The sequence below is a fragment of the Pestalotiopsis fici genome (assembly GCF_000516985.1).
Source record: "Pestalotiopsis fici W106-1 unplaced genomic scaffold PFICI_Scf_13, whole genome shotgun sequence".
Classification (NCBI taxonomy): domain Eukaryota; kingdom Fungi; phylum Ascomycota; class Sordariomycetes; order Amphisphaeriales; family Sporocadaceae; genus Pestalotiopsis; species Pestalotiopsis fici.
In genome coordinates this window covers 617,291-640,347 of record NW_006917103.1, presented here as the reverse complement: position 1 = coordinate 640,347, position 23,057 = coordinate 617,291, and the positions used below count along the sequence as shown (strand labels likewise).

Below are 23,057 nucleotides of genomic sequence, written 5' to 3'. Positions count from 1 at the left end.
ACGCCAGTGTAAAGCGTCTTGAGCCTCATGATGTCGTCCTCTAACCCATCCGCGACCCATCTGGTATAGCCGCCTGCCCTCTTCTCATCTTTTCCCCCGTTGTCCTCCTGACTCTCAGTTTTGTAAGATGGCCTCTTCCTTTGTGGTTCATCATCGTGCCACTGCCCAGGTCTAGAGACACATGTGAGAAGAGTGACGTCGCCTGTTCAGTAGTAACCCTTTGACATCGTCTCTTCTTTCCCACCCATGCCCGGACCCCCCTGGATGCAACCATAACCCAATAGGTTGCAGGGGTGTCTGATAATATGTCCTCGCATACTCTGTACTGATCTTTGCCCATGATTAATTCTGCGACTGGGACCTCACCCCTGTCAAAGCCTCTCTCTTGTCGTCTGCCGTTTTCTCCGTGAACCGAAACTAAACAAGACTACTCCCTCCCGCACGGCCAGTCTCTTTCTTTTCTCTTTATTCTTTTGCTTTGCTGGGCTTCTCGATCGACAGTCACAACTGTATTCAGGTAGACGCGAGTCAACTTTCGTTTACTATTCGCTTCTCTTCTTCCGCCGGTCGGCCTTTTTCTACGTGACATTAATATTTTTGTGCGCTTCGATTCTATATCCTCTCTTTCCACTTTCTTCATATAATATACCCTTCTTTGGTCTTTGCCGCAAACAAACATAGCCAAAATGATTTGGACTACTTCAATTGCGGCCTCGTTGCTGGTGACGGGGGCCTATGCTGGCGTGGGACGAATGGCGGGCATGGAACCCAGGAATGTGGTGGAACCGAGAATGGAGGATGATATCACACCAATGCTGGAAAAGAGACAGAGCTCGATCAACCTGACGCCGAACCAGTCGTCGATGAACATGTCACAGTGGAACGCCGAGACTTCAGCAGCATGTACGACGGCTCTTTCGCAACTCTCAGTCGCATCGAACCCTTCAGGAACTGCTGTCTGCTACAACATTCCTAGCCTGGATACGAACACGGGCACTTTCATGGCAGATCTGAGATTATTCCAAGTATCCTCGGCGACTGGAGACTTTTCGAGTATTCCCCAGCAGAACATTCAAGTCGAACTTCAATACAAGGGTGCTTCGGTGTCAAGTGTCAACCAAACATCGTCATCAGTAGCTGCACGTGGACTGGAAGCGCGTGCCGTGAACCCTACTCCACTGCAAACCTACTTGTTCGTTGGACAAATAGATCAGGCACAGCTTGCCCAGCCAATGACCATGTAAGTGAAGAAATACTCAATGCACTAAAGTTGGGAGAACTTGTACTGATACTATGGAAAGGGGAGTTCTCGAGGCATTGATCATGCCTACAGTTAGTCTCAAGGGTGTCAACGCCGCAGGCAACACGGTCACTACCAACGTCTCTTCCAACGAGGCCGCCTTTGTGAACGGCATTTTCTCCAATGAGGTCATCATGTCTGATCTCGCTCTCGCCCAGCTGGCAGTCAATGACGTGGTTGCTGGGCTCAAGAATGGAACCGTCGCCTTTATTCTGCCGGGCGTCAACATTCTCATTTTCCCCGTTGGTCTGGTTGTTACTGGCTTCTGGACTCTGGCCGGATTTGCCGTTTATGGCTATGGCACGTTTCAACGCATCAGCTACCGCGAGTCGTACAGGTCAAGGAAAGCGAGGGTTGGAAAGTCGAGCACCATGAGGTTTTGAGCAGTAACGCGCAAACTCCCAAAAACCGTTAAAAGTCCCTCTGGCATGTTGAAACGATTTGGTCAACGGACAATATCTTCCGCACTTCATTCGGAGGATGATATAAATGCCGTACTTTTGCCATGATGATTCAGCTACGAATGCCCTATTCATGTCTCGAGTGTTCGACTGGGCCAATCCTTGCCGTTTTTCAGCTTAAACAACTTATACGCTTGCAGCTTTAGACAGTTACATACCTATGTAGATTCAGATTCAATTCAAGAAAGAAAGAGAAAAAATGATCATCACACTATTTCCCCAGATGAGAACATCATGTACCAGAGTGAATTCCAGACTGGGAGATCCTAGTTAGAGAATGCGAATACAATGCAAGACTCCATAAAAAAGCCAGTTCGGCAACATGGAATTGCTGCCGACGCATTTGTACGAGGAGGGGCCCTTGAAGTTGGGTTTTCTCTGTTCGTTGGGTCGACACACGGGAGTGAATGATGCCGATCTATTTGGAGAGCTGAAAGGTCAGTGTATCGAATCGACCCAGTTGGACCCAGTGAAGCGGGAGGTCCCACGGCCTAGTTCCAGCGGCTTTTATGCGAAGAACAATTCGAGTGGATCGCGCTGGGGGCCACCACCGCAGAACTGAGCAAAGACATTCTTTTCTTCCAAATTTGTCGCCTCGATATTCTAGAAGGAAATGAATTGTTATCACTGCCACAGAGGCTACTTGTCCTCGCGAATTGCGTCTTGTTTCATCAGAGGCATGTCGCCATGCAAGAACTCTCGTGGGATGAGAGAAACAAGTGGCATGGCAAGTACGCTGAGAAGTGGTCAGCTAGCAGGCGCGAATTCGCTCAGGCTTCAGCGGGTCACTGCAGTAAAAACCAAGGCGTCTATCGCATCCGTAGCGTGTCCTCGTTTTCCTTCTCTTCACAACACATGGACCAACGACCGTCTCTTGAGTATTGCACCACGGGAAGTGAGAAATGTTTATTGCTCTTTCCATTTGCATGTCTACTGCGCTCGACTATTGGCATATTGACATGTCGCTGCAACGATGTGGATCATCATTTCACCTTTAGGGCACAAAGTCCACGAAAGAAGCCTCGCGTGTATATCGCGCCCCTCCGCCAGAATGTCCCTTATATTTTACCCAAGCCTAGAAGCTTGGACGGCACCTAAAATGACAACAACAGCCTCTTGGGCACAAATTTAGAAATGTCCAGAAGCAATAAGGAACACCCTAAACCTTGGTTCCCAATGCATTTTGTCCACTGATCATCAATCAGTGGCGATCAAGACTCTTGTCTCATGAGTACGAGGCGAGGATAGTAAATAGCCCACCCCGGATCTGCCGAGAACATCGTGGGCGATCCGATCACAGACCAATCGATGGTCCGTTCCTCAACGCCGTCTCAAGACATACAGCCTCACTGTGATTTCTGGCTGCAACGTCGAGCCCAGAAATTCCGGGGACAGCTTTGATTAAGGCATCATTGGGCGGAAAGGCCATCCGCGGCATACTGACAATAAACTCCCAGTCAATTCCAAGGGCAGTGAGGGCCGAGTAAACGTTGGTAAGGCCGTAGATTCTATACCCACACATGCTATACTCGGATTCGCGCTAGGTATTTCCATCCGAGGCGCATAAACGATGAGCAAAGCTATTGTCAACGCTGAAGCTCGGATCCCAGCAGACCATTTGCATGATCACCGTCTCTTCGTTGGTAGCTACAAATAGCTCTCATGTTTCACCAATCAACCAGAATCTTCTCCTCCGTCTGATCTTCTCCAGCGTGCAATTGTTTGCCATTGACGACTTTTCTCTACACTCATTTTTTCACGAAGACGACAAGTGTCACTATACCTCTGAAATTATCTCTCTTGTGTTGCTTGCGCCACAGTCATATACAATTCGTTTCATCTCATTACAAGATACCCCTCAACGGCCTATAGCGTTTCTTTTGTATATTCAAGATGTTCAATATTTCCTCCTTTGTGCAGCGTATGCACGACAACTTGTCGTCTATCAAGGACACTGTCAGCGGGCTGTCAACAGAGAGCCACAATACCCAGCTCGATGAGCTCGAGCAGCAACGGGACTCTCTTCTGGCCGGGCTCCGCACCATTTTTGACCAGGAGCTGGAGGAGGCAAAGGCCAAGCGTCAAGTAGAGCTTGATGAAATCAAGGAAAGGAGAAGAATAGAGGACGAGGAGCGGGAAGCTCGACGCAAGGAGGAAGATGAGACACTCCAGAACAGAAATGATGCTGAGGACATCGCTCGGCAAGAGAAGCTCGATGGAGACGTCAAGCTAGTCGACGAGGACACGGACAAGAAGATGGACGAGATTGAGGAAGCTGCAAGAGCACTGATTGATGGTGCGAAACTGAAGATATCCGCTCTCGAAGACCAACGAAAGGTGAGTCTTTTCATGAATTACTTGGAAGAAAGCCGGTTTGACAAAATACTAATGTAAGCAATCTTCAGGAGATCAACCAATTGATCGATGAACATCTTCAAATTACTCTGCCAGAGATGCCAACTCGAAAGAGGGGCCGAGTTGAGCAGCCAACTGAAGCTGCCGTGGCGGAAACCCAAGTTGAAGCTGTCGTTGAGAGCCCCGAGCCGGCTGCTGAACCTGCTGTGGAAACTGAAGAAGAACCGGCTGCCGAGGAACCAACAACTGAGGCTACTGAAAATGCTACTGAAGCCGTTAACGAGCCATCAGAGGAATCTGCAGCAGAGCCGGTCGACGAGCCGGCCACTACTGATGCCAAGTCGATCGAGGAGGTGGCACCTGAAGAGCCTGCTGCCGAGACTCCTGAACCTGCTGTCGAAGAACCTGCTGTCGAAGAACCTGCTGTCGAAGAACCTGCTGTCGAAGAACCTGCTGTCGAAGAACCTGTTGTGGAAACACCTACTGTCGAATCTGTCCCTGCTGAGCCGATTGAAGAATTAGCTACCGAGAACGCCACTGAACCTGCCGCCGAACCCGCCGAGTCCGCCCCCGAGGTTGCTACTGAAGCCGCCACTGAATCCGTCGCCGAACCAGTTGTTTCGGAACCAGTCGAGGAACCTGCTACTGAATCTACCGTCAATCCTACCGCTGTTGAGTCGGTAGATCTTGCTGTTGAGACTGCTGTTGAACCGACTACCGCCGAGATTCCTGCTGAACCCGCCGCTGAGCCTGCTGCCATTGATTCTGCAGAACAATCTGCCGCGAACGCGGTTGCTGATGCTGATACCGTCCCCGAGCCCGTTGAGGAATCCGCGACGGAAGCTAAGGTCGAACCAACCATCGCCGAGCCGGCAGAGGAGCCAGCGGCCGAGACTGCTATGGAACCATCAGCCGAACCCGCCACCGCCGAACCAGTCGACGAGACAGTCATTGCAGCTGAACCCGTCACAGAGCTCACCACTGCTGAGTCGGTAGAAGAGCCTGCTCCTGAAGCTACCGCTTCTGATCCGACAGAGGAAAATGTCCCTGGATCTGTTCTCGAGCCAGTAGAGCAAGCCGTTATTGAATCTGCCTCTACTGAGCCGGTAGAGGAAGCTACTATCGAAGCTGTTGATGAGCCTATCGCCGAGCCGGTCGCCGAAGTTTCCACCACAGAACCTGTTGCAGCAGAAGACGCAGCCATTGCATCCTCTGAGGAGACTGTCACTGAGCCTGTCACCGAGTCTGTCACCGAGCCTACTGCTGAAGTAACAGAAGAACCTTCTCATCAGTCCACCGAGCCTGTTGTGGAGCCTGCTACTGAGTCGGTAAATGAAGTTGCTGCTGAGACTATTGGTGAAGCTCCTCTCGAATCTACCTCCAAGGCCACTGTCCAGACTTCTGAGCCTGCTGCCGAGTCTGGACAAGATTCTGCCACTGAATCCGCGATCGAGGATAAGCAACCAGTAGACGAAATTGCTCTTGAAACTGCCGAAGCAGCCGAGCCTTCTGTTGAGGCAACAGCCACCGAAGTCCCCGAAGCCACTGTCGAGACTGAGACCGTACCCGTAGACACACCTGTGAAGGCACCAGCAGCAGAGGAGCCTGTTGCAGAGGAGCCTGTTGCAGAGGAACCTGTTGCAGAGTCTGTAGAGGAGACTGTCACGAAAGCTGTCGAGGTTCCAGAGAGCCAAGAATCCGTAAATGCTTCCGAGGCCACACAGGATCCCACTGGGGAGCCTACTGAGGCTCCTGTAGCCACTCAGCCAGTAGAGGAGTCTGTTGCCGAGGCTTCTGAGACCGCCAAGGACATCGAAATCATCGAAACAGAACAGGTTTCCGAAGTTGTTGATTCCACACAGCTTGCAAATGAACCAACTGTTTCTGCTGAAAACGTTATGGAAGCATCTGTCGCTGATGCTGCTCAACCGGCCGATGAGAAGGTTGAGATTGTAGCCGAAGCACCTGCCATCCCTGCCGCCAATGAAGTCGTATCAGAAGCATCGGAGGAAGTCACAGCTCCCATTGAGACGGCTATCGAGACTACTCAATCAATTGAGCCCGAGGACACAACAACTGAAGCAGCGAGCGAAGAGGTCCAACAGGAAAAGCCGGATACAATCACAGACGTCCAGCCCGCTGAAGACATTGCATCTGTACCTGCGGAACTCGATCTAACTACCAAGAATGCCACCACGCATCCTGAGGTGGACGAGTCCAGTTCCAACGACGAGATTGTCGAGCCCATAGCCGCCCAGGAGGACTCTGCTGTCGAGCCTACTGAGGGTGTTGAAGAAGTCCCGAAAGAGATGGTTGAGCCAGTCCAAGACACTACAGAAGAACTTGCCACAGCACCTGTTGAAGCCCCTGTCGAGGACCTTGCCCAAAAGTCTACGGAGATCGTGGAGAATCCTGTTGTTGAAGAAAGCACTCAGGAACCTGTAGAGTCTGTCCAGGAATCCGTTGAGCAAGTCATTGAGAAGCCTACAGAGATTGTCCCTGAAGATACTAGCAAGACGCCTGCTCCAGAGACTACCGAGGAAGTCCCTCAACAGACTGTCGAAGTGATCCAGGATGTTGTCCACGAGCCCGTGGAGGTACCAGCCCAAGAGACTACTGAAGCTAACCAAGAAGAAGCCACCGAGTTGTCTGTTCTGGAAGCTCCTACAAGTGATGCCTCTATCAGTGTGCCGGTCGATGACACACCCGCAGAGGGTGTCACTGTTGAGCAACATGAGCACATTTCGCACGATCAGCCGACCATCCCTGAGTCCATGTCTGCCGTAAAGATTGCTGAGGAGCCTAAAGAATCCACTTACACCGAAGATGTGAAAGAAATACAACTTTCTTCAGTGCCCACCGCACCAGCTGATAATGTCGAGACCGACACGGCTGAATCAACGGAGCAGAGCCAGCCAAGCACAGCAGATACCACACTGGATTCGGATGACCTTGTCCAAGACAGTACTGACAACAGCGAGCTGCTCGAGAAAGATGCAGGCGAAGAGAAAGCCGATGTCAACAAGACACGAGACACATCGGCGAAGAGCATCCTTGATACTCAGGAAGGGGCCAAGGGGGCACTAGAGTCGGCGCGGAATGAAGACGCAAAGAGCAACATTGAAGTTGTTCCTGCGATAAATGTAGCTCGTATTCCCACTGACTCTGCGGATGGATCCCCTTTCGAAGCAAAAGATATGCCGACATCTGAGTCCAAAGACATGCCCAACTTTGAGTCTGCAAACAAATATAGCAATGAAGCGGACACATCAGCATCAGGACGTCTGGAAGACGAACAAGTTGGTACCTCCCCCCGAAACCCGGTTCAACCTGGTATCTCAACTCTGACTGACACGCAATCAGATTATGCTGGACGATCAGAGCCTTCCCGGGAGCCCGTCACGGATTCGCCTCCGGATGCGGAGCGACAGTCAGCGCAAGCAATTGGAGACACAGTGGAACACCAGGAAAAAGCAGATTCGTCTTCAGCTGAAAGGTCCAACCCAGTAGAGTTGACCGACAAGTATATACCTCCCGTCGTCACACAGACGGCCAGCTCCTCGGGAAACACCAAGCTGGGTCATCGTCCCTTGCCACCAATTCCTGCCGATGAACACCAAAGAGAAGTTTCCGCATCGCCACTACCGGTCGAGAACGTCACTGTACAGGGTTCTGACGATCTGTTCGATGACGAAACCGCCTCATCTCATTTTAGTGATGAGGAAGACTCCGAGATCATCGATTCGTTTCCAGTTGCCCACGGCTCCAACAGTTACATGAGAGAGTCAAGTCCTGCCCAGTATGACGGAGCAAGCTGGGGTGAATTGACGGACCGATCCACCGACGAACCCTTCAAGGCTGCTACAACTTTCCAAGAGGAGCAGACTCCAACGCAAAGCAAGTTTGACTTTCCCCGGAGCTTTGGGATCCGAGCAGTCGGTGGTTCTGGCCATGAGGAAGATGCTCTATCTGTTGGCCGTGCACGAACACCTAGCCTAGCTCCTAGTGTACTGGGAAACAACCGCGAGGTCAGTCCTCTCGTGTTACAACCTGGTACTCCCAACAGAGGAGGACTGGCTGCCAGCAGACACGCTGCTCTCACACCGACCAGACAGTATGAACCAGAAGTGGAGCCCGAAGCCGAGGCCGATCCTTCACAATTTGCACCTCGCGATGTCACGCACGTTTTCTGGCACGCACGCAGTCCGAGCAGCCTCTCGACAAGGCCTTCGTCACCGGCCCCTTCGTCCTTGTCTGTTGACAAGCGCGAGCCTGCAATTCAAGATTCCTGGCAAGGATCAGTCAGTGGGCGGTCTCGAGCCAGTACCCAGATGACAGACCCATATGGCGATGATGAGTTTGATCCGTTTAAATATGACAGCGCCAAGCCTGCTCCGTCTGACTTCAGCTCTTCACGGCGAAGTGTACTCATCCACCCACCAGTCATGGAGTCACATCGCTCCGTCTCCGGTTCTCACGCACCTGCCGGCTCGCACATGTTCCAGAAACTTCGTAACATGTTCGAGGCACCAGGCGGCAATTCTGGTGAGGGGGCCAGCAGCGCATCAACCATCCCATCGCAATCTGAATCCATCACGGTGCCCTCCATCAACCGCAAGCGGAGCTCTTCCCAACTCCACGAAGCACGTCCCTCTATTGACTCTAGCCAGAAGTCTGCCAGGAAGACGTTCTCGAGGGAGCGAGACGACAAGTCAAGCGAACGCAGTTCGTTATTGCGCAGCTTCAGCAGCGCATCCCGACACTGACCACATTCGGTCGCGACGGGAGATACAAATCATCCAGAGCCTGACGGCTTAAACACGCATTATGATAATGAAGACTATGAGGACGAATACGACGATGTGGGGCCAATCAACGGGTCACAGGCAAGTGGTGACTTTCGCCTCGCCTGGCTGTTCGTGAGTGGCTGGCGACAGCGTCTGAGTACTGGATATGATCTTGTTGAGATGCACAAGAGGGAATGGGATTTGGAGGATGCGGACGTGGAAGCGGAGACAGACGGGCAGTCTAGCAAGCGGTCTTCGTGGTTTTCATTCTAGGAGGATTTGTTTGGGGATTCGGTCAAGGGACGACGAATCCAATGTTCGGGCTTTGCGATTACATATATTTGGCGTTTAGGTGTTGATGGTTCATATACTCCCTCAGATCCCTAGTTGGGCCGGAGTTACCTTCAGATTTGAAATTGAGCTTGTTTACCACAATGTATTTTCAAATGATGTATTCGCAATACTCAATTTTGCCATGGTGTGAAGCAATCTACAAACAGCATCAGATCGCTTGCCGAATTCAGTGTGGAGTACTCCGTATGCAGCAGCGTACAGTATCAAATTGCAGAATATACTGTCCTCAACATGGCCGCTTGTGATTAGAACTCGGGCCAAAGTTGTACAGTGGGAAACTCGCGGTCCACCTTGGAACGGTCACCTTGTATGCTCATTCATCCACAACGTATCGGCATAATCACTGGCAGTCCCTTGAGTGAAACATTAGGCTTTCCACGTCCGGTAACTCCCATTATTCTTTGCTCGTGAAGAGCCTCCTCCGCATCAATGCCAAAAAAGAGAGGTGCAAGCGGCACGCGGCCGACATCATCATCTGATGATGATGCAATCATTCGAGCAGCTGCCTATGAGCGGGATGACTTGACGCAGGTCGTCATACAGTTTGAGCAGAGTTCTCACTCGGCGGTACAGTCATTGCTGTTTCAACCGATTTCTTCCATGTCAGGAGGAGCACAGTTTGGAAACCTGACGAGCCTACCCATCGAGGTCATTTCCACTATTTGCATGATGCTTGATGCCAAGAGCGCCTTTTTCTTCAGTCACGTCAGCCGCCGGGCCCGGGAGACGACAGCGACGATTCCAGCGTTCAGACGCGTGGCCGAGCATGGTTCAGAAACTCTGCGCGCAGTGCTCAAGACTGGGTACGGGCCCCACCTCTCTGTGGGTGACATTGACTCTGCCCTCACCTCGAAAGAGTGTATCGTTTGCAAGCATTTTGGCTGCTTCTTCTTCATCCCAGAGGCCTCGCGGTGCTGCTATGAGTGTCTTCGCTGCGAGCCCGACTTGGGTGTCATGAAGCTGAGTGACGTTCCGCGTATCTTGGAGGAGAGCTCAACGGAGGTGCTCAAGAAGTCCATCCCCGTCCTCCGCACCCTGCCGGGAACATATCGGGATGTGTATCATCGTACCGCCACCAAGCCACGCCGCCGCCGGGTCGACATTGTCTCGGAAAACAAGGCCATAGCGTATGCCGCGGAGAAGACTGTTTCCGACGCAGAGGTCTTGCGCAAGGTCTACGCGTACTGGCGCCCCAGCTTCGATATGACGGATGCCTATCGCTTCATGGCGGCGACGCGGCTACCCTATTTCGATATCGAGGCGGGAACAGCCGACAATGGCTTGTGCTGCAAGGGATGTCAGGAGTCGCAGCAGACGGCGCCGGCCGTGGCGACGTGGACGCGCGACTTCAAGGTTCGGCAGAGAATGTTTCTACGACCTGAATTTTTGCATCACTTTGCTTCCTGTCCGGCGGCACAAGAACGTCATCGTTTGATGGCGGAAACTGTGTCGTAACAATATGTTTGCTCGTGCTACGGTAGCATCGAGTTCAGGACTCGGGATCGAGCGATTTCCACACTTTTGACCCCCTACATTGTAATGATTATCCTTGTTATCGATTAATATACATATCATACAACGGAAAGAATCAAGGAGAGAGAGCATGATTTGTGATTACCTGGTTCGTATCTTTTGCAGCTCGTTTCACCGAGATTGGCGACCGCAGTGGAGGAAATAAGGGAAGGAAAGAATATTACACTGCACTTGCCTTTTATCTTGGTGCATACTGTCGTTGTGCCTGCCTCTGGATAATAGAATCCTCCGTTCTCATTTCCAAAAGACTGTTTTCCCTTTATCCGAGTGTCCATGGTCGAATCCCCAACCCAGTCTCATCAAAACAGCATCCTTCCTTCGCAGTCTTACTGAATACGTACCCAACGCACATTAGGCACGCCGGCACCAATACGACCTTGTGCATATTTTGCTTCGCCGGGCCAACAACTTTATTCCGAGTAGCATTGTCACATCATTGCCCTCCTCCCACCAGAACCATGGCAGATGAGCAAGTAAATTGGTTCACCGTTGGAAATACCGATCGACATCGGCCAAGCCGCTGGTATTGCGCGGTGAGACCGCTCCCAAGATTGTGCTGTGACACTTGTTCAAAGGTAGCGGAAGAAAAGTGTGAATACTGCGGCATGTCTATATGCGGAGACGAGGCTTGCGAGTACGATTGTGACCGCCACGACGTTGCCCTGTGCGACACATTTTCGTCTTTGGTGCCAAAGCCACAGTGTGCACGTGTGATCCGACTTGATAACGAGTGCGATGCCCCCGAGTGGGATTATCTTCGATGCAAAAGAGAGGACAAGTTCGACTCTATTGAGCTCCCGTTATGTGCTCCAGAGTTTGCCGACCTGCCACGGCAACAGCTCTTGAAGCATAGTTGGACGCGAATGTATAACTGGTTCAACGTTTCCGACGGCTGCTGCTTGGAACTCTTTGCTGCAGTTCCCTTTGGTGGTATTGATGGAACAGCAACCGTCTACAATGGTCTACGCGGCCGACCCAACAAACATATCCGAATATTGGAACCGACCGGCTGTGGTGGTTCAGTCTACCCGTGGTCGTCGACAGCCTACATTGTCGCCTGGAAGCACGAGCTCCATCCACGCACCGGGAAAATGAGGGCTCGATGGCAGGATGTCACCATGGACCATTACAGGCTCGTAGTAGACTGGTTTTTGTCGTCTTGGCTCAATTCAAGTGCTTGCATGGGCACTCACTTACGCGAAGATAACTCAACCTTCGCTCTCAAAATCAACAGCGATGGCGAAAAGGATTGGACTTACAGCGACTCTGAATTTCGACGGATGGACGACGCGGCCACGGTCTATCGCCATCCTCTTTTCGTGCTAGAGGACATACAATGGGCCTCCCCACTGGCCTATATGCTTGGTCTCCCTTGGGTGTGTCGCATAGCACCTTCGCATCTCGAGATTAGCAGAATGTCAGATATGCTCCCAGATGCCCTGCAGCTTCTAAAAAACGACAAGGCCATCCTACTGAGCGCTCAGTACATTGATCCCGTCCCGACCCCTGGGCGTAAGCGTCGCCATCTTCCACAAATATACAGTTTTCAAAACCTTCGATTCAATCCGTATCCTGGCACAGTAATGATAATTCACGCCAACGGAGGACTGGTTGCGCCAGAGCACGTTGATGCCTTCAACGAGTTCGTCGGACGCCATCTACGGGCCTCGGACAAGGATCCGTCCAAGTACCAAATCAAGAATTTTCGAAGATCAATGTTCATGGAGTTCTAGGAAACATACAGGACTCGGTATCCGCAGCATAAACTCATTTCACCCTACGTGCAGGAACGCAAGTGCTGCTTGGCAGATCGAAGATGGCACGCATGGGAGGCTGCATGGTTTGAGTTTTACCATGAACGGCCACTCACGGACCGTGAATACGCCGCAGGAGGCGCTTTTCTCCCTTTGCCGAGGAAGTCGATGCTTCGAAGTGGTGAATCATGCATTTTCAATGCACTTCTAAAATTTGCCTGGGCGAAAGTAAGAGGGGTCAGGATTGATAGAGAAGAGATATGGAGAGAGTATGTGGTTGAATATGTTACAGAAGCCCTAGGGCATGCTAAATTCCAGATCGGTGGCTTCACCTTTCTCATGCCTCAGGAGTCAGTCATTACAGACAAGCTGGAGATTGCAAGAGAGTCGGCCTTGACTGCCTAGTGGACAGTCATAGCCATTTTCATCGAGGGAATGGAGAAGACCAGAAAAGAAAGACTAGCCAGTGGGACACTCAAAGACGACGAGCTCGAAGACGACGAGCGTGCGAGCAACTACATTGTTTCGCAAGACCTTGAGAGATTACATTACTTTTTCACCAACGGTTCCATTCACAGCGAGGGAACTCATGGCACCGAAAAATGGATCTTGGACTCAGTGATGGCAATTTTTGGGCTCCGTGCGGAACCAGTCGACACCGATGGGCGGGATTCTGCAGACGAAACAAGTAGCACGAGATACTTCGGCGACAGAGGAAAGCCCACCGGCCAAGGCGAAGCAGACGAAGCAGTTGGTCGTGTCATTTCAGCGCATGGTGAACCACAAAGTCCGATTGCAAAGGCATCGATCTCCTTGGCGGATAAATTGGTTGTCTCTCAGATCTGTGGAGAGGCATCGTTGGACACTGAGGGCATTACCTACAGCCAGGCTTCGTCTAGAACACTTTCACTCAGAGACACGGTGTCAGTTGACAGCTCTGATGATGGCCAGCCTTGCGTTAGTACTCCTGTTTCAGGTATCGAATCAGATCAGCTTGGTCCAGCTGCCGTAGCGGCTATTGAGACTGTTGATTGGCACGAGAAGCTTGACCAGGCTGCGGACATTGACCAAACGACTCATCTTGTCAAGGTTACTGAACAGTCCGTTGAAGAGCCTGGACAGTTCAATGAGCCCAGCACCTTGAACAAAGAGTCAACTGCAGAACTTGAGAAGATTGACAAGTCTGGAAAGTTGAGTCAAGATTTCGAAGAATCATTCGAGCAGTCAGGCCCGTCTATAACGTCGCCCGAAGAGTCAGAGAAACAATCTGAACATCTCGAACAGTCTGGAACACTGACTGAAGTATCTATCGGAGCTCCTGACAGATCTAAAAAGCCTGCTACTGTGCAGGAAGAAGTAACTCAGTGTCAGGAGACGATTGAAGAATCGGGTGTGGTGGCTGAAGACTCACTTGAACAACTTGAGCATCTTGATGAAGCGGCTGCAGTACCTGAAGAGTTGGCTAATCGGATTGAGAAGCTTGACCAGACTGGCGAGAGTATTGAAGTGTTAGTTGAAAGATCTGAGCAGGTTGATCAACCTGACAAAGTGGCAGAAGGGTCACCTAAAGGATTTGGACAGCTTAATCAGACTGACAGGGTAACAGAGTCTCGCCAACGGATCAAATCTACTACTTCGGATGAGGGCCATCAATCTGGTGCAAAGAATAAAGACTTCGATAACGATCCCGAGCAGCTCTTTGCGGTGACGGTGCCTTACCCAACTGACAATCTCCGATTTCCTACTTCCGACATACACTTTCAAGCTAGCGAGGCGTGTAAAGAGCCCAGAGAAGATCCCGAGCCGCTTTTTGCGGCAACAGTGCCTTACTCAACTGATAATCTGTTGTTCACGATTCCAGAAGAAATTGAGAACGAATTCGGGACGTTTGATGAGTCAAACAAAAAGACCGCAGTGATGACTGGGTCTCGGTAAATATTTGTAAAGTTTATCAAAGCGTTGGAATCAAGATTGGGACAGTCTTTACTTGTTTAGCGATTACAGGCATTAGTTATGAGGACTTCTTGCATTGATACTCTCCGTCTTTCGATGCATTTCTTGCTCTCACTTGGGTACACTGGCAAATTCTTTGGATACCATTACATGATATTCCATGTTCAAGAAATGAATTATCGACATGGATCCTTTGCGCCCACTTGTACTAGTGGCGGCCAAGCTAGAAACATATTTCTCTCCTAGTCCAGAAGACCAGCCAGCTTGGTCAAACCCTCACGATCAACCCTCATGCCAACCCACTCGTTCATGGCTGTGGCACCGATGGACTCGTAAAACTTGATACTCGGCTCATTCCACTTGAGGACGGACCACTCCAGTCTACCGCCATTCATGGCCTTGACCTCCTTGGCGAGCTCGACGAGCAGCCTCTTGCCGTAGCCCTTGCCGCGCTCCGACGACTTGACGTAGAGATCCTCGAGGTAGATGCCGCCCTTGGCCCGCCAGGTGCTGTAGTTGTAAAAGTACAGGGCCATGCCGGCGGGGGCGTTGGCCTCGTTGAAGAGGAGCAGGCAGCGCGCCGGCCGGGTCGGCGATGTGGATTCCGTCTGGGGCGCCGTCGAGGTGGACTCGACGCCGGCCGGCGCAAAGGCAATGGTGGCGAGGAGGGTCTCCTCGGTGGCCTCGACGGCGTCGAGCTCATGCTCGTAGTCGGCGAGTTCCCGGATCAAGTCCAGGATCGTCGAGACATCTGACCGCCATTTCCTTAGTTTGAGATTTTTACAAATTCAATCGAGTGAGATAAAGTGGCCCGCCATACCTTCCCGACGAGCATGTCGAACTGTGCAAGCTGCTGGTGCCATTTTGCCAAGTATCTTGTTTGAGTCTCTCTCTTGTAATTTGCCTGTGTTGATTTTCTTTAAAGTCAATGACACCTGAAAGCTTTGACACTATATAGACCAAATGGACAAGTAAAAATGGACGACCCATAGAGACGCCCTTCCAGTCATTGACTTTTCTCGGCGGGGCACACACAGAGCTTATTATAGGGCCCTAATGCAGGTCGCTCTCCTCAAGTGACCCAGCTAGGCGCTTTGTGGAGAGCTGGGCTCGTTGCGGGCCACCGCTCTCGGAAACGGACATTGGCATGGCCAAATGGCCGGAGCAGATCGCCGGCATCATTCCGCTCCCATGTTGAAGCCCAGCCCGAATGTTTTGGTGACTTGGAATCCAGTAGAGCAAAGTACCTTGGCCAGTGTTTTTGCTGAGGCTTTCATACAACTTAACCCACGACCTTGCCATTCGTGTCAACACCCTGGAAGAACCTGGCATGGGACGCTTTTGCAGTAGACGGTTTGGGCATTGGTTCGCTCCCCCAAGTTACCGTCCATTTGCCCTTGGCGTTCTTCTCCATGGCGGGTGAAAGCTGCCAGACCTTGCTGTAGATGGCGCTTCTGAGAAATGAAGGCGTGAGAGTGCGGACATCAACGGGATGATCTTGAAATTGTGGGTGTTCGGGCATGCTTCCAGAAAGGGCCATTTTTCTTCGCGAGTTGTGTCTCTCCAGTTTGCGAATTGGAGTAGTCGCATGTTTCTCCCAGTCCCAGATTCCCTGATTCTTCCCCGTGCTAGAAGTCGCATTCTGTGCGTCTGCAAGTAATGAAACTGCCACTGGTCTCCGTTTGGGTACTGAATGCATGCTCTTTGGAGCAGTTCCCTCCACGACCGCTTTCAAGAGATCCCACTCTTCCTGGGGCAAGGGTGCCATGACAGAGCTAAGCACAGATTTCCAATGTTTCTGCAGTCTGTTGGTCATCTGGCGAGGCTTCAAGGGCAGACCCCAGCAATTTTCGGTAACCACGGTCATCTTGGGGTCAATCGTGCGTCGAATCTTGTTCTTGGCTACCCAATCGACCGTGGCCTCTTGTTGAAGGTACTGAGACTGTGCCAATGCCTTGACCTTTACCAAATCCCAATTCTCCATCCAGGAAGGGCTACAAGTAGCCGGCAGAACCTTCTTGAAACCCTTCTTTTTTGGAATATGGGCCTCGTTAGGTGCCGTGCCCCAGGCAGCTAACTCAAGTCGTGGCAGGGCATCCGAAGAGGCCGACGAGTTTTGGTCAGTAGTATCTTCGAGGGCTGCCGAGTCCTCGGGCGGCGGAGTCGAGAGGTAGGTCGAAGAGAGCAGACGTCTCCTCTTGCCTAGCCGGCCGGTGGCAAGGAAGCATATGCGCAGCATGCGGTCGGCATGGCCGGCATTCGCAGAGCGCAGATAGCGCAGTGAACGGTGTGCAGACTGGATGTAGCGCTTCTTTGGAGTTTCGGGGTGTTGACGGTCGCGGAATCTCGACTGGATCTGTGAATATGTCCAGGGCCGCGCGAGGGGCGGGAGGTAGGTCGCTTCTCTCAAGAGGTGCCGGTATAGATGGAGGGCGGTGTTGGGGTGAGGAATTTGGAGAGGCATGGTCGAATGGCTGGGTTGGGTAGGAAGAACTGTCGTAGTCAAGACATTTGCGCGGCGCATAAAAAAGAGGTGAGATGTTGGTCTCCCACTGAGAGCTTGCCCAAAATTTGAAGCTTATTGGGGCTTTAGTTGCTGCAAATACGTATCGCGACCTACCGTGGTACTGGTGCTTGGAGCAAAAATTGCATACCTATGTACCTAGTACTTAGTAGGCCATATGATTTTCTTTCTTTCTCTCTTAAAGACATGGGAATCAAGCCAGGAGAGTTTTGTCAAGTACACACTCAAGCTAGAAAGTATTCACTGCGCAGAGACAGTGAAACTGGCTAGCAGCTGGAGTTTCTAGCAGAAAGCTGCCGACCTTGATGCGGATAAAAGTCCTGGTAATTGACCTCCAGGGCTCTTGAGGTAGCTTGGGTACCTTATAGCTGTACCTACCAGGGCTGTACCTATACAGGTACATTAGTATGGGCTACACCCTCCAGGCCCGATCGGTGATACAACTCGGAGTCAGGCTGGATCCTATACAGCCATGTATCATTTTGTCTCGCCATAAGAATCCGATAAGATACTCACCGAGACCCAAGAAACTCACCATAATCGAGTCGCCGTGAATGAACGCGAATATTGGAGTCATTGTCACATGCAGCAGAGCTTATTAACCCGGATCCGCTACCTGTAGCAGTAAGGCACTGCAGCACTATGATCTATGAATGGCTGTGCCCATCTGCACTCTGCATATAACATATATCTATACAGCATGTCCTACCTACATATGAATGCATCGCTAGGGTCTGTATAGGCTGCATTGCCGTTGCAGAACAGTATGAGACAATACTCGAGACCAATGATGATGTGCGTGCACTTGTCACAATGACTAACAAATGTTGGCTGCCCCGCTGAGAGAAAAAGCGTCAGTACCTCAGGTGTATGTCAGTAGTAGTGCTGCTGGCGTCTGCATGTGTGAGCTGCCGCGCGTAGATTTTAAATACTCGATCGACTAGCTCGTACGTACAGGCAAGACAGGATGCATGTCTCTTCCCACCCTTGCTAGCCAATAGCGCACTGTCTAATTTTTTGCGCGTCCCGTGTCGGCGCGCCCTCAATTTCCCTCCCCGACACCCTCGGGTTACTTCACGCTTCACGAAACTGACACGTCCTCCCCCAGGTTCGCGTCGCAACCTTTAATTGATTCTCTTTCGGCACGAGGCTCTACCTACTGACGGGACCTGCTACGTACATTGCTTTTTGGCATATCGTCGCATGCGTCAGAGTCTTTGGGTTGACCTCAAATTCAGCATTTTACATACAAGAGAGATTCTGTCGTTTCATGCTGGGCTGCACTCGAAGCGCACCGCTTTGGATTGCCCCGTGCTCACTCGACGCACAATATTCTCTCTGGACCATCGTCGACTCGGCCCTTGCTCCCACATAATCCTCCCCTGCTAGCCGCCCCCCAAGACAGCAGGACAGCATCTCAGACCTCTCTTGATTCTGGTTACAGCTCGCCAGTCTTCCAGCCTCAATTACTTGTCAGGGCCCAGCGCGCCACCATTCGATAATTTCTCAAGGACCTTCAATTCGTCATATCCTGATTGCAAGCGCATTGTTTCCTTCCAGGCCGAAAAGGTAGCTCATGGCCTCGTCTACCGTCGCCAATTCTACAACTATCCCCACCGCCCCGGCGGCCACCGCCTCGGCCTCACATCAATACCGCGCCCCCGGATCGGCGCATTCACATCGAGGCTCATTATCCTCAACGGCAGCCCAGCCTCTGGCCACATCCTCGAACAGCAACTTGAATGCTGCCAACAACGACCCAAAAATGTCGCAGCAGTCACAACCTTCTTCCCAGCAGTCCTTTGCCATGAGCCAACCCTCTGGATCGCAAGGGTTCCGCCCTTTCTCTGATCCTCAGTCGCGACCAAATCCTCACAATGCTAGCCAAATCTACTCGGTAAGTCAATCTGACTGCTTGAGGAACTGCTCTGACGGAAGATACTGACACATTCCCATCCTATAGGCTAGCTACTCCAGCGTCGAGGTCTACGAAATGGAAGTGAATGGGATAGCAGTCATGCGCCGCAGAAGGGATAGTTGGCTCAATGCGACCCAGATTCTCAAGGTTGCCGGTGTCGACAAGGGCAAGCGAACCAAGATTCTGGAAAAGGAGATTCAGACAGGTGAGCACGAAAAGGTTCAGGGTGGATACGGCAAGTATCAAGGAACTTGGATCAGGTTTGAGAGGGGTGTCCAGGTTTGCAGGCAGTACGGCGTCGAAGATATCCTCCGACCCCTTTTGACCTATGATATGGGCCAGGACGGTGGTGTTGCCGGCAGTGGTGATCTCAATACTCCGACAAAAGAACAGGCTTTGGCAGCCGCAAGGAAGCGCATGTATAGCGGCATGGGCAACGAGGTTCGTACCAATGGGTCCTCGGGCACCTTTTTCAGCAATATTTCGACCATGGCATCAACTGCAGTCGCTGCCATCGGTAAAGCTCGATTCGATTCGCCAGGCCCACGAGGCCGCAATGGTCCTACAAGACCCCCGAGCTTTAGTCGCCAATCGTCAATGCAAAATCCAGATGAATTGCCGACCAACTCTCAGCAGAGCTTCACCTCCGAATACGGAAACCAGGTCGACTCGGCATACTCGACGCAAAATACACAAATTTTCGAAGAGCCGCCGCGGAAAAAACAGCGGGTCGTAACACCCAATGAGAGTTTTGGCTATACATCGCAGTCGATGGAGATATATGCCAACAACTTCCCAGGCTCTCCCACCGAACCCAACGAATCTTTTATTTATAGCCAAGCTGGTGTCAATGTGGCTGGGGCTGAGGATGGTGTACCTCTTGCTCCCCTGCCATATGAAATGTCTCCAGAGGCCGAACAACGACGGAACCTCGTCATGGGCTTGTTCATGGACTCTACCACGAAGGACTTTGCCAACAACGGCGCACTTCAGACACTAAGCCCCCAAGAGCTGGATTCTCCGATCGACACCTCCAGCCATACTGCGCTCCATTGGGCTGCCACTTTGTCACGCATCCCACTGCTTCGCGCCCTCATAACAGCTGGCGCCAATCCTTTCCGTGTCAATGGACTTGGTGAGACTGCACTCATGAGAGCCTGCAGTGTTACCAACAATTCAGACCAGAGCTCTTTTCCAGAGCTGCTTGATGCATTAGGCAGCACGATTGAGGTGCGTGACAAGAAGGGTAGGACTGTTTTGCATCACATTGCCGTGGCCAGTGCAGTAAAAGGTCGCAGCCAGTCGAGCAAATATTATCTCGAGAGTCTCCTCGAATGGGTTGTTCGACAGGGCAGTGCACCAAGCAGTCAGTCCACCAACAGCAGTGGACCGAAGATCAATTTGGGCAGATTCATGAGCGAAATTGTGAACGCCCAAGACAACTCTGGTGACACCGCGCTCAACCTTGCGTCACGGATAAGCAATCGAAGCATTATTTCCCAATTGATGGAGGTTGGAGCGGATCCAAGCATTCCCAATAATTCCGGCCTTGCTCCTGTTGATTTCGGTATCAAAGGGAATGGAGGCGAAGCCGGTTCCAACGGCGAGGTTTCTGATGGAAACAACACCGTGGACGAGAGCCAAAAGACCCGCGAGAGCAGTGATGATATCATCTTGTGTATGTTATTCCAATATCGTTGCCATAGTTTGAGAAACCTGCTGACATTGTCTAGCGATAACCACCATGTTGACAGATACTGCAACAAGCTTTCATTCTGAGATGAAGAAAAAGCAAGCAGATCTTGACTCACTCCATGCATCCTTGAGAACAACGTCGCAACAATTGGGGGATGCAAAGAAGGATTTGGATGAATTGCAAGAAAAGGCACAAAATCAGAACCTGACTCGCCAGAAGATCTACAACTTGAATCGCGGTCGAGAGGAAGAGCAGAATCGCCTACAGCAAATTGAGCAGAGCCACGGCGCTTCAGAACCTGGGGCCAGCGCTTGGGAGGCCGAGCTGGCGACGTCGACGCCAATCAACGTTGAGACCCTGCCAAGCACAGCTGTTCTTCGTGCAAGGCTACAGGCCTTGCGATCAAGAACCGAGGTCTCTCGGAAGACTGTTGGATCCTTGAAGGGAAGAAGCAAAGACATTGAAAACAAATATAGGAGGGTGGTTGCTCTTTGCTCGGGTGTCCCCGAGTCGGATGTCGAGGCTGTTATTGACAGCCTTCTGCGAGCCGTCGAAAGCGAGAAGGACGGACTGGAAATCGGTCGGGTAAGGAGATTTCTTGGCGGGGTTGACGGTGTTGCATAATCACTTTTATCATTCTACTGGTGTTTTGGCGTTCAAGATAAGCGGACCGTCATGATACGTCCCACCATGATATTGGCATGGTCAGAAACATATATTGTTGGTCTATATACCTGGTTCAGAGTGCGAGGAAGAAATTCAGAGGATTGATTGGGGAATTCCGACCCCTTTTCAGAAGCACACCTTCTGCTTTGCCTGAAACCCGAATCCATGACCACGAATCTTTAGTGGAATGGATTCAGCAATGCTGTCTCTATTTGATGCCGTCCAACACCGCAGCTACCTTTGCCTCGTCCATCAGTTTAACTTTTCCCTCGCCCAGCACAAACCCACCGCATGATATCTTTGCGATCCGTACATCAGAGTGTCTCATATTCAGCGCAAGGTGCTTGTCCACATATGAGGCCAGCCTATCCGAGAACTTGTCTCCATCGGATGTCCCAGTAAAGGCTGCCAGATCTTGGGCGGGAATGGCAATGTCGAGGGTCCGGAGCCCTCCTGCACTGGCCTTGTCGGCAAAGCGCAGGGTGATGGCAACATCTTTTTGCGTAAAACCTGCTGCTCCACTGCCATCTTCGTCGCCGAGCCACGTCTCTAAGATGCGCATGAGCGCGCCCGAGTCCGGGACCAGTACCGTTGCGCGCGTGTCCAGGGTCTGCATCAGGAAGCGCACAAGGGCGCCGCGCACCGGCACAGGCGCATTAATGAGGAGGAGGCCTCGCGCAATGAAGAGGTAGGCCAGAAAGGTGTTGCGCTCATAGACGAGCTCGACGCGGTGCGTGGGCCCTTGATCGTCGTAATAGTATTGATGATTGTTGTCGTCGGCATCGCTGTGGTCCTCTTGGCGGCGGTCTGGATCCGAGAGGACCCGCCAGTCCACGGCCATGAGCGCGCCGGCGTCACTGCCGCCAATGGTCTCGGCGCCGCGGATCTCAATGCCGCGCACCGTGTCGCCGGCCAGGTGGTCGCGCAGCCGTTGCGATAGGACCTCGGGCGCGGGTGGCTCGACCACGATGCTGATGCGGTATGCGGTAAAGGTCCGTTTTAGAATGTCCATGGTGCCGACGAGAGGTGGCGGGGAAGATCTCGAGCACCTTTACCACTGATGAGTCGGCTGCTACCGGTAGATCTACGCCCCTTCGAACTGGCTAGGTGAGAAGCGACGAGATCAAGTGGTAGACAAAGTAGTATACAGTAGTGGTGTTAATGTCATGGCATCGTTTGCTTCTGTTTCGTCGCTAGCCGAATAAAATGGCATCAATCCATCTGGCTGAAAATTCTTGGTGTAAGAAACATCACACGAATAAATTGTTACGCGTGAGCAGGGACACATCTGAAATGAGAATTGGAACTTGATTCCCAAGAATATTTCAACAGATGTGCCCAACTGGACAATGGCATGTACTGTAGTCGCGTCTCAACGACTAGAAGCTTGACCTTTTTTGACGCGTCGTTTCTAGTCCCTTGAAAATCATGGTGGGGGTGGGGCAGATGATTTGCCTGGGGGAGAAGGAAGAAGAGAGCAAAGAAAGACCCCGCCATCCAAGCAGAAACCAAGAACGTCATCGCGGGACAGGCCTCTAAGAAAAGTGTCCCCGCGATTCCGGAAGGAGCTGTTCTTCTAAGAATGTGTGCTTACCTTGTATTTACCTAACCTGGGGGGAAAATGATTTAGTCGCCGTGTTTCTAGGTTAGTGTCAACCATCGTGGTTGTAAGCAATTCCCATCAACGCTACCTAGAAATTCATCCACTCGAGTCTCAAAATTAGGCGACAGTCACTCTTCATAACCTTGTAGTGCC

General features: G+C 51.7%; 9 protein-coding genes across 9 annotated transcripts; 6 read left to right on the top strand and 3 right to left on the bottom strand.

Annotated features, from left to right (window-relative positions):
• Positions 1 to 686: 686 nt before the first annotated feature.
• Positions 687 to 1,683, top strand: PFICI_14614 (uncharacterized protein; the record flags this gene model as incomplete). The annotated part of the gene is made up of 2 exons (XM_007843195.1): positions 687 to 1,240; positions 1,302 to 1,683. 2 exons carry the CDS (start codon positions 687 to 689, stop codon positions 1,681 to 1,683), a joined length of 936 nt encoding a protein of 311 aa, XP_007841386.1.
• Positions 1,684 to 3,654: 1,971 nt separating this feature from the next.
• Positions 3,655 to 9,176, top strand: PFICI_14613 (uncharacterized protein; the record flags this gene model as incomplete). Its single annotated transcript, XM_007843194.1, has 3 exons — positions 3,655 to 4,098; positions 4,167 to 8,841; positions 8,920 to 9,176. 3 exons carry the CDS (start codon positions 3,655 to 3,657, stop codon positions 9,174 to 9,176), a joined length of 5,376 nt encoding a protein of 1,791 aa, XP_007841385.1.
• A 510-nt stretch (positions 9,177 to 9,686) lies between these two features.
• Positions 9,687 to 10,712, top strand: PFICI_14612 (uncharacterized protein; the record flags this gene model as incomplete). The annotated part of the gene is made up of 1 exon (XM_007843193.1): positions 9,687 to 10,712. The coding sequence occupies one exon, from the start codon at positions 9,687 to 9,689 to the stop codon at positions 10,710 to 10,712; it is 1,026 nt and encodes a 341-aa protein (XP_007841384.1).
• Positions 10,713 to 11,395: 683 nt separating this feature from the next.
• PFICI_14611 (uncharacterized protein) lies at positions 11,396 to 12,523 on the top strand (the record flags this gene model as incomplete). Its single annotated transcript, XM_007843192.1, has 1 exon — positions 11,396 to 12,523. One exon carries the CDS (start codon positions 11,396 to 11,398, stop codon positions 12,521 to 12,523), a length of 1,128 nt encoding a protein of 375 aa, XP_007841383.1.
• A 456-nt stretch (positions 12,524 to 12,979) lies between these two features.
• Positions 12,980 to 14,479, top strand: PFICI_14610 (uncharacterized protein; the record flags this gene model as incomplete). The annotated part of the gene is made up of 1 exon (XM_007843191.1): positions 12,980 to 14,479. The coding sequence occupies one exon, from the start codon at positions 12,980 to 12,982 to the stop codon at positions 14,477 to 14,479; it is 1,500 nt and encodes a 499-aa protein (XP_007841382.1).
• Positions 14,480 to 14,739: 260 nt separating this feature from the next.
• PFICI_14609 (uncharacterized protein) lies at positions 14,740 to 15,360 on the bottom strand (the record flags this gene model as incomplete). The annotated part of the gene is made up of 2 exons (XM_007843190.1): positions 14,740 to 15,248; positions 15,318 to 15,360. 2 exons carry the CDS (start codon positions 15,358 to 15,360, stop codon positions 14,740 to 14,742), a joined length of 552 nt encoding a protein of 183 aa, XP_007841381.1.
• A 419-nt stretch (positions 15,361 to 15,779) lies between these two features.
• Positions 15,780 to 16,961, bottom strand: PFICI_14608 (uncharacterized protein; the record flags this gene model as incomplete). The annotated part of the gene is made up of 1 exon (XM_007843189.1): positions 15,780 to 16,961. The coding sequence occupies one exon, from the start codon at positions 16,959 to 16,961 to the stop codon at positions 15,780 to 15,782; it is 1,182 nt and encodes a 393-aa protein (XP_007841380.1).
• Positions 16,962 to 18,597: 1,636 nt separating this feature from the next.
• On the top strand, positions 18,598 to 21,259 carry PFICI_14607 (uncharacterized protein; the record flags this gene model as incomplete). The annotated part of the gene is made up of 3 exons (XM_007843188.1): positions 18,598 to 18,918; positions 18,985 to 20,617; positions 20,673 to 21,259. The coding sequence occupies 3 exons, from the start codon at positions 18,598 to 18,600 to the stop codon at positions 21,257 to 21,259; spliced, it is 2,541 nt and encodes an 846-aa protein (XP_007841379.1).
• Positions 21,260 to 21,509: 250 nt separating this feature from the next.
• On the bottom strand, positions 21,510 to 22,313 carry PFICI_14606 (uncharacterized protein; the record flags this gene model as incomplete). Its single annotated transcript, XM_007843187.1, has 1 exon — positions 21,510 to 22,313. The coding sequence occupies one exon, from the start codon at positions 22,311 to 22,313 to the stop codon at positions 21,510 to 21,512; it is 804 nt and encodes a 267-aa protein (XP_007841378.1).
• Positions 22,314 to 23,057: the final 744 nt, after the last annotated feature.